General features: G+C 42.6%; 2 protein-coding genes across 2 annotated transcripts; one reads left to right on the forward strand and one right to left on the reverse strand.

Moving 5' to 3' along the window:
* Window positions 1-927: 927 nt before the first annotated feature.
* Window positions 928-4600, forward strand: LOC306710600 (uncharacterized protein). The gene is made up of 2 exons (XM_079179240.1): window positions 928-1166; window positions 2103-4600. The coding sequence occupies exons 1-2, from the start codon at window positions 968-970 to the stop codon at window positions 3719-3721; spliced, it is 1818 nt and encodes a 605-aa protein (XP_079035366.1). The 5' UTR covers window positions 928-967; the 3' UTR covers window positions 3722-4600.
* A 1060-nt stretch (window positions 4601-5660) lies between these two features.
* hcar2 (hydroxycarboxylic acid receptor 2) lies at window positions 5661-6539 on the reverse strand (the record flags this gene model as incomplete). The annotated part of the gene is made up of 1 exon (XM_079179295.1): window positions 5661-6539. The coding sequence occupies one exon, from the start codon at window positions 6537-6539 to the stop codon at window positions 5661-5663; it is 879 nt and encodes a 292-aa protein (XP_079035421.1).
* Between the last annotated feature and the right edge of the window lie 4060 nt (window positions 6540-10599).

The following is a 10599-nucleotide window of genomic DNA, read 5'->3' on the forward strand; positions in this document are numbered from 1 at the left end:
TGTGCCTCTGGTACCTGGCTGTGAGCAGAAAAGCCTGTTCAACACAGACGTGAGTTATTGTTTTAACAATAAAAAGACTAAATAGATCTTTTAAGGGACTCATTCTTTTTATGTTAGTAGCTTTAACTGATAAACACATTTTTCTTTATTTGCATAAGAGTTGCAATTTGCATAATGAGCACTCATCACTCACATGATTAGTTAACGTCATAAGTCATTACTAGCTTTATTAAAATAAGCATTTATTTGTTAGCACTCTTGTTACTTTGTTGCAGTAAACGTCTATCATACTAACAAACACATTAGCTAAGAGAAGCCCATACAACCCGAGTTATTAATATCATAACGTCACATAATTTATATTCGTTTTGAGTTAGTCACATGATTAGCCTTGTCACTTTTAGCTTTACTCTTGATGCAGCCGCTAGCTAACCTAAGGAAACATTGTAAGCAGTGTCGTTAGCATGATTAGCATTCAGTTGACGGTTGGTATTAAAATATTAGCATTACCTAGCATCTATGTGAGCATCCTTGCAGTTGTAGTGAGTTAGTGGCTAGCTTAGTGGTTGCAGTAGCTGATTTAGTAGTAGTAGTGGCACTAGTAGTATTAGTGATGACCCAGTAGTGCTGCTATGGTTTTTCAGTTCTTCTTCTTGTTATTTAAACACCATTTATCACCGTGGTTATTTGTGTGCACAGTATCACAATGACGTTAGCTCGGGCCCCGGCTAATCCGACGGTTCCCCTCCACACCAGCAGGGGCGCTACAGGCTAGTTAGCAAACAATTAGCTTCTCCTCATCGTCACTTTCGTGCGACTGTCTCTGCTTTGTTTGTTCCGCACACGGCAGCAGAGTCGCACACACCCACTCCCCCCCCCCCCCCCATCCCTCCCTCCCTCACAGATACTTTCAACCGTGTACAAACCATCTGGCGAGTTGTCCGCAGCCGCAACCGCTCGGTCCAACATGGCCACGTCTAGTGATCTGAAAGTCTTCCTGGAGTCGTCGCTGAATGAGATATTTAAGGCCACAGTGAGTGACATCCTGGACTCGGTGGACCGGACCCTGTCCGAGTACCAGGGCACAATACAGAGGATCGAGTCTGAAAACGAGGGCCTGAAGCGGCTGCTGTTTGCACAGAAGAGCACCGAGTCTGCTGCAAGAGGTAGGGGTTGTCTACACTCGGTACAGTGTAGCTTCGTGCCTTTTGTTCCAGTATCCCCTGCATTGTCAGCGAATTGTGTGCGTGTGCGCGTGTGAGAGAGAGAGAGAGAGAGAGAGAGACACACGTGTGCGAGAGTATAAAATCAGAAAAGGCAAGCAGACGTAAACAATGCAGGCTTGCAGTACATGCAAAACAATGTCTGTTCAAACGTGCACGAGTTAACTACACTGTTACTGTAGTACACTACTGTTGTACACTACTGTCACAGCATCCTGTCCATACTAATGATGGCACCACAACACAGGACGATCCTACAGTGAACCGGAATATTTGTGTACCGGAAGATGTAAATAGGAATTACACGTTTTTGTTTACTGCGTTATCTAGAACTAATATTCATAGATAACTGAGAGGAAACTGAACCAAATTGCTTCGAGTCTGAGCTTAAATAACAGCTACTGCAACCAATAAGTGTGTGTCAACCCATCCCAGTGTTGTCTTAAATAAAAAATAGCAGCCCCCACTGCCTTAAGTATTACAACAGCTCCATTACAACAGCTTTATGGAGCATTTTAGTGTCTTTTAGCTCATTGTTTTTGGTTTCTTTCCATTTATTATTAGACAGCTTTTTCATAACAACAACTGCTGCGCCTGCTGTATACTATCTGTGTACTTAACTACTACTATGTGGACATAGTGGAGCATTTCGCAGCTAAAGAATCAAATAATTCCCTTAGTTAGTAGAGACAAAAACAGTGATTTTGTCATTTAACCAAAAGCTTGAAAAATCAGTTGATGTCCCTTTACATTATAAGTCGGTTGAGTTTGTTCAGGTTGTTGCTTCCACATTGTCATTCAGTTCTTTCCCTAGTTTATCGTACTACTGTCAGCTAAAGTACTAGTTTGTTCATTAATATGGCTTTTGCCTTTTCACAGATATTTGCGAACAAGATGCCACTGAAAATCTTTCGACTTCAGAATGGAACACTTGTCCCATCGGCTCCACTCAGGCCACGTTCAAGATGTCCATATGCAGCAGTGACAAGAAGAGCTTCAGGAGGCGGCAGAAAGACAAGACGATGGATACTATATCCTCTTCCTCGTTTCTACTGCAGACTGATCGAATGGTAGAAAGGCCATGTGTGAACACAGGCGAGGTGTGTGCGTCCACCCAAAACTTGATATCGGTAAAAGCCGAGCCAGACCTGGATGAAAGCGGTGCTATTGACCTCTCCCAGCCTTCATCCCTTCTCAATCTGACAATGAGGCCGGTGAAGAATGAGAGCACGGAGGTCAGTCATGGTGCATATGAAGCTCTGCTGCCATCCGAAGGCCTCGAACAAGAATCCGGAGGCAGCGACGGGGAAGTTAAAGTCACCGTTGTCTCTGACACTTACATGCAGGATAGACAGTTCATTAAGACAGAGGAAGAGGAGCAGAATGGGGTGTTGCAGTGCGGTGACGACGACGACGACTCTAAGCAAGAGTTGACTCTTGCGTTGAATTGTTACCCTGACTCAGAAATGGAAACGGCAGCAAGCACACCGGTTGTGGTGCCGGAAGTAGTGGCGCGTGAGGAAAACGCTGCCGTTCCTGCAGAAGCGCTTTTGGAGATTCGCGACAACTTCTTGCGCTGTCCCACCTGTCCCAAAACCTTTAGTCGCGCCGCCTCGCTCAACATCCACATCAAGACGCACAGCGGCGAAAAGGCCCACAGCTGCAGCCACTGCGGCAAACGCTTCGGCCGGGCCGACCTCCTCAAGTCCCACAAGCGCACCCACACGGGAGAGCGGCCCTACTGCTGCAACCTCTGCAGCAAAACGTACGCCCATCCCAGTCAGCTCAGGATACACAAACGCGTCCACACCGGAGAGAAGCCGTACTCCTGCTCGCACTGTGGGAAGCGCTTCAACGAGCACAACCAGCTGAAAGTCCACTTGCGGACTCACACGGGGGAGAGGCCTTACAGCTGCCAGGGGTGCGGCAAAACCTTCAGCAACGCGGGCAACCTGCGCATACACGAGAGGATCCACACCGGCGAGAAGCCGTACTGCTGCGCTCAGTGCGGGAAGCGGTTCAACGGCTTGGGCGACCTCAAAACGCACTACAGGATTCACACCGGAGAGAGGCCCTACAGCTGTGAGCTGTGCAAGAAGACCTTCAGCCAGGCGGGCCACCTCACCATACACATGCGGATGCACACGGGGGAAAGGCCGTACAGCTGCAACGAGTGCGGCAAGAAGTTCACGGTGGCCAGCAGCCTGAAGTTGCACCAGAGGACTCACACGGGGGAGAAGGAGTACAGCTGCTCGTACTGCAACAAGAGCTTCAGCAGGTCGGGTCACTTAAAGAGACACGAACTGGTCCACACCAAAGAGAAGGTCTTCCTCTGCAACCAGTGTGGGAAGAGCTACACCGACCAGTCCTCCCTTAAGAAGCACCTGAAGATGCACGCGGCCAAGGAGCAGAAGGCTCAGAGCGAGGGGAGCACCAGCGAGGCTGAAACCAACCGACCCTCGGCCTCGGAGACTCTGTCAGACACCGATAGAAGTTAGAACCGAGCGATATGAGAGCTGAGAATGAGAGCTGTATTGTGGTACAGGGCAGTACACTGTTGTCTATTTGCTGTGGTTATAGTAGATCCAAATACTCCGCCATCTTGTAGTCTTCTCTCTCACAACACAGCGTTCAGAGACAGAAGACAAGACCCTAAAAGAGCTGCTGTTTCTTTTCTACATACTGCGTGTTACCAAACTGTTGGTAACACAATGTCGAAGTGCTTTAAAGGAAAAGTTATTGAAAGCAGTGACGACGAATGATTTAACCACCCTGCTGAAACAAGACACTGAATTCTTTTTTTTGTGGTCCTGACCTCCTTGTTGAGAAAATGAAATATCCCCACAAGGGGGAAAAATAACAATATAGTTGTTTTAGAATTAAGATGTTAAGATGCTTCTACACCCATGTATACACGTTGTAGTAGCCAGAGAGTTAGAAACGATTTCTAACTGATGATTAGAAATGATTAATATATTGCTGTATATAGCTTTAACTATACAGTCCGCAGTCTGACACGAATGTATTTATATAATAACGTTGCTGCAATGATTGTTACTGCAAATGTTCTGTATTGATTGAGCAGCTTTCACTATTAAATGAGTAGTTGTTTTGTAAGCCAATGCTGATATCAAAGAGCGTCTAGAGGTTTTGTTTTAGGTTGTTCACTGTTCTACCAGGAAACGCGTCTCTTGAATTATGTACAACTGACACACGCGGGAGTAAAATGTCATGTTTATGATGATAGGGCTACTGTTTGTTGTGGCAACTCGTTGATATACCTGCGCAGCAATGTATATCAAACTGAGTGTTTGCTACTAGGAGTTTATTGTGACTTACTTTTGTGTGATCTGTGTCTAAATTAAAGAGAAAAGTTAACCAAATGATGTCGGTATGACTTATTTATGCTATTTTAAATCAAGGGCAGTGTGCAAGAAAATCATTTTTTTATATGTACAAATACATACATTTTTACACATTTAGTGCAACCAGAAAAGTAAATACTACAGAGTATATAGTGAAGTACCTGCACATAATGCAGTGGTTCCTGGCGTTTATTCCATGAAGTATGAAGCCTGTTTAATCACTTCTCACACACACACACACACAGGCACAACGGTTTACTTTCTGCTGAGGAAACTTTATTGCTTTTATTCGTGTCGTACTTTTAGATATGGTTTATTTTAATAGTAAAACAGTTATGTTTTAACAGACGGTGTTATATGTGAAAGTTGGTTTACTCCACATCATTATGAAACAGATGTAAGACGAGTCGACTGAACATGGAAGTGACTGACATTTACCAGATGGTGTCAAATTTGAATATTTTAAATAGCACAAACAAAAGGTTGAGGTGGGAGAAATTTGCTATCTCTTAGGGCTGCAAAAAATATTTTCATTGATTAATTTGTAGATTATTTTTCCAATTCATCAAATAATTGTTTAGTCAAAAAGAAAATGAAAAAGAAAATTGGAAAATGCTGTTGTCTTCAACCTTTTTTTTCACTCGCAAATAATTAGCTAGAACTTGCAATCTTTTTCATTTCATGCTTAAAAAAATATTTAACAATTAAAATGTTTAATGATTAATTTTCTACGGATCAATCGACTGATTGTTTCAGCTCTTGTATCTCTAAAACTTGACAAGCACAACCCAAACTAACCACGAACCAGAACTTTATCGTTAAAGTTAAATATTTAATATGCAGTTATGTTCTCTGGCAGAGATATTTTGGAGAAATCTATCAATCTAAACTGTGCTATTAATTAATTCTTCCTCAAAACAGGCAAGAACTTTAATCTTTTGAGCCCTCCTGCAGGTTGGAAACCACTTTTACATCTTTTTAATAATCAGATCAAACAAGAACATGATATATTCTCCTATATTTCACAACAACAGAACATTCATATATTAAAATTAAAATAATACATGTATCCCTATTGGAGTTGTGTCGTGCTGCTCTGGCAGCAGTTGAGCTTTTCCTTGGACAGATAGAGCATCGGCTGAATGCTGCTGCTGAAGTCCATCAAGCCGAATGCGACATAGTGGATGTAGCAACGAAACACGTCGGGGGAGAAGTATTGCTGGAAGGGAAACAGTGCGACGGGTGGGAAGTAGTTGAACACTATGATAGCCAGGATGATGAGGACCATCTTGAAGGCTCTCTTCTTCACAGGGTGCATCTCGTCTCTGCCGGGCCCGGACTGCCTCAGCACATAGAGGATCGCGATGTTGCAGAACACCATGAAGGCGAACGCTGCCAGGATCATCGCCGTGAAGACCTTCTCGAAGTTGACGATGTTGCCCACACATTTAGCGGCGGCGTAGGCCAGAGTGATCAGCCAGACTACGATGGCCAGGACTGCTCTGTGGTGGCGGTCCTTGAGCTCGGTGAAGGTGATGGGGTGGACCACGGCCATGTAGCGGTCCAGGCAGATGCAGGAGAGGAAGAGAGGCGAGGAGTCTTTGATGCCGTAGAAGAAGCGCAGGACGTACCAGGTGCTGGTGGTGGTGAGGAAGACTATGTTGGCCAGCTCAAGCGGAGGGATGAGACAGAAGAGCACGTCTAAAATCGCCAGATGAGAGATGAAGATATCTGAGGTGGACGAGTCCCCCTTGTTCTTGTGGATGAGCCACAGCACCATGAGGTTGGCCGGGATGCCCAGGAACATGTTGATGAACTGCAGGCCCAGGTACCAAATGATAACAGCGGGCATGTCTTTGCAACGCTCATACACTGTCCATCCACCATCGGTGTAGTTGAGGGGTCTGTGAGAGACGAAGAGCAGGGAGGAGTTGATGTATGAAACCTCCATCAGAGGACGGCAGCTAGAGGAACAAAGATCTGTCAGATAAACAGAACAGACACACTCATTCCGGTCAGGTGTTAGAACGGAAACAGTGTTAGTTAGCTTTGAGATGAGGGTCAACACAATGATAACACAATGGTTGATGTTTAAACATGCAAATATGGTTGTGTACGCTGCCGGTTGCTGCCACAACTCGGTTGTGTGATGTGTTTTTGAAATGCTTTAAAGGAAGTGACAGTTCATAAATAGTTTAATCTGAGTTATCTTGCAATCTCTTATCACCCCGAGTTCAGATGAAATACTGTAGAAAAGCATTGAATCATGTCACACTATTAAAATGGAGGCACTGCATCACAAAAAAGAAGTCTCTGGACCTTTCATGTGAGTCACTGCGGTCTTACTAAGAATCCAAATTCTCTGAAGAAATATACTTCCTCTAAATACCCTCTGTAAAAAATAGACCTCACTCATCGAGCAAAACCGTAATAATAAAAATGAAGTCTGAGGCATGGTCACTTACAAAAAGTAGTAAAGAAAAATGCATATTTTAGCAGCTAATGCACTGGATCAACAGAACAAAAGTTGCAACAGCAAGAAAGAAAATTGCTTTCAATCATGTAGTTCTTAAACTTGAAAAACAAACCAACACACATGAAGTTGTTTCATCCATACGTAAAATGTATTTTCTTTCCATGCCGTTTTTGTACAAGTGAAGCCTCTTACCTTGACCTGGCACTTAGTCGTCTAATGAACTGATCTTCCCTCAACTATCTCACTGTCACACTGTCACACTGACTCTGCAGACTCCTCAACCTATTTAATTTGCACACGCTCATGCATAGCCAATGAAGTGGCAGTGCGTCGAGTGTGGCTTTGTGCACAATTGTTTGTTTCCACCATGTCATCAGGCGGTTCATTCAATCTCTGTATCTAAGGGTAACATGTAAATGTGCAACCTGACCGCAAACAGAGATCCTTTTCTCCTTTATCTAATAAAGTCTGCAGATAATAACCACAGTAAAAGACACAGCTATAAGGATGAAGAACTCTCCCAAGACACAAGATGTGTACGTAAAAATGCAGTATTTGAATTTAGCGGTCAGAAGTTGAATACTCACAGGATACTGCAGCACCTTCCTGAAGTGACTGGGGTCCCCACTCTCCACTTAATCCTTGCGCTTCCTGTGTACGTCTGTCCCAGTGTGAGCAGATACAGAACCCTTACCTAAAACTATGGAAAACATCTTTTGGAAGATGACCCAACACTTCAGGGATCCTGATCATCCAATCAGACGAGGGCGTGGGAGCTGAGGACTTTCCCTCGATGCTACGATGTCTTCTTTGGCCCCATGTACATCCGTCACACATTTAAAATTAAGAATAAAATAATCATAAAACAAGCATGAAGATGAATGAAAGTGTGAAAGTGAGTTGGGGGGACAAAGCGGTGAAATATAGAAACAGGTTTGTGTGGAGTACGTGTTGTGGCAAGCCATCATCCATTCACACCGATTGGCAATGATGCAACAAACCGATGGTGCCTGACGGAAAATCGGCAGTAAACAACTGATGCAACAGTCCAGAAAATCACTTCTGATTCAAGTCGGTGTAACGATGTGTAATATGTTACGTGAGGCTGACATGTTTCAAGGTGTGATGTCTGTCGGCGAGTTTGTGCTTCTCCCAACATGAAGAACAGGGACAAGTCTCTCTGCTGAGAGCTACAGATCACCTCACGCCGTGAATTGTGTTTTTGTTTATGGCATCTACAGATAGTGTTGTTTTTGAGGATGGTTGAATGACCTCTCAGGTGACCGTTGACCTTTCACTCCTATTCTATTAGACATTGAAAAGCACTGCTGGGAGATGAATTCAGAACTTTTACTTCAAAGTAGTAATAACACAGTGCATAAATACTCTGTTACAAGTAAATGTCACATACGTTTACTCAAGTAAAAGAACAAATGGAAATCACAATGTACTTTAAGTACTACTAAAAGTAGTCATTTTGCAGAGTAGGCCACTTCAGATATGCTATTACAATGTTGGATTATGGTCATTGATTCATTAATTAATCACTTTAATATTGCATCTGCTAAAGTTGTGACTAATTCTAATTTATTCAGTTGTATAAATATGAATTTTTTTCCTTGGGATAAATAAAGTCTTATTAATACTATATTATCATCATTTATTTGTTAACATTTTGTATTCTTAATCTGAATCTGGAAAGTATCTAGTGACTAGAGATATCAAATGAATGTAGTATAGAAAAAAGTAGGTTACAGTATTGAGTACAGTAGTTCATTAACATCGCCAATCGATGTTAACATAGTCGATCTGTTACACTGTATAAACATGTTGCTGTAGAAAGGCCTATTGACTATAATTGATCTCTTCTTCATCAGTGTACTGCAGGTTGTGTGTTGTTCCATGTGTGTTTCAGGCTGTTTGAACAGCTTGACGAGCCGACTGATGAAACGTGACCCAGGTTTGTTTACCCTCTGCCTCTGAACGTGTTTGTGTATTGGTGTCAGGTTCACAGGAGTTGTGTCTCCCACCCCTAAGGAAGAAGATGTGTCTCCCTCCTATAAGGAGGAAGGTGTGTCTCCCTGATGTGTCTCCCTCCTCCTATAAAGAGGAAGATGTGTCTCCCTCCTGCAATATTCTCACAGCTTTGTTAAATTCTGCATCAGAGCAGAAACACACACACACACACACACACACACAGGGCAGCCCACAGCATGCTTCTGTTCAAACAGGCCCGTCTCAGAAATCCTTGGAGCTTCCTGAAGTTGTAATTTCAGTTGAACATATTTGCAGATTTGTGTTATGCATTAATTTCCCCTTCACAAATAATGGTAAAAAGATTGAAATCATTTTGTTCATATTCCTGCATAAAGCACCACTCCACTTTACACAGATTTAAATGATCATAATTAGAGGTGCACAGTCTTTTCAGCAGCTATTTTATAAGGTTTTGATCAAACCTGATTGTAAAACAAATAGATACACACACACACACACACACACTCATATATATATGTCTATATCTTTTCTAAATAATATTGTGCTTAACAGCCACATAAAATCAAACAACAAACTTCTGGCTGTGAGAGAAAAGGCAGAAATAAATGAAACCAACACAACCATCAGCAACAGCTAATTCATGAAATAAATTAGGGCATAAATGGGGCACAACGGGGGCACAGACCTGATTAATCCCCAATCAGGTCTGCAGCCCCGGAGAAAGAAAGCGCAGACACAGCAGAGGAACCAAACAGACGGGCCATCACGGTGACTACGTAGTTTTGAGAGTTTTCAGCAGCACCCATCTATAATTCACTGCACCAACTGTGCCGGTCTCCAGTCAAGACTCCTCATTAAAAACCGAGCAGAGCTAATCACATCGGAGGGTTAAGTGGAAATGTGGTGCATGGATTACATCAGATCATACTCACTATCTTGGGACATTTCCTTAATTCATGACAGGAAATCACAGCAGAACTAAGCAGGACAGACCTTCCTGGAAACTCACTAATGCTTTATTTAAAGAAAGTATTTTTCTTTTAAATCCAAAGTGAGACACTGTATGAAACACTTCCCACAATCACTCGTGCTCATCAAAATGTGGAAGCAATAAAGGAGAAGTGAAAGTTTAAGTTATGATCTGCTTTAATGTTGAGAACAGAGCGATCCTTTGATAACAACTGATACATCATTGAAAACTGTTCAAAAACCTGTAAAAACACCCTGAAGAAGCTTCTCTATTTTAAAGAAAATAAGTCTCAAGGCTAGAATAAAGTGCTATTTAAAAAAAGTTGCCATCTTCACATGGAAGGACAAGAAATATGAAATCTTAAAATGTGAAAAATCTGTGTTATCATTTTGGTAATGTACATTTGATTCGTTGTTTTGAATGCATTGCTTTGGTTTAAAAGGATTCTAAATGGCATCATTTAATACTTAGATATAAGTGTTTTCGATTATTTCAAGAGTGGGAGAAAAAACACAGCAAGGAGCCACAGAATCATAGTCGACCTAGTTTGGTCATATTTATTGTTTT

This window comes from Pholis gunnellus (genome assembly GCF_910591455.1).
Source record: "Pholis gunnellus genome assembly, chromosome: 18".
Classification (NCBI taxonomy): Eukaryota; Metazoa; Chordata; class Actinopteri; order Perciformes; family Pholidae; genus Pholis; species Pholis gunnellus.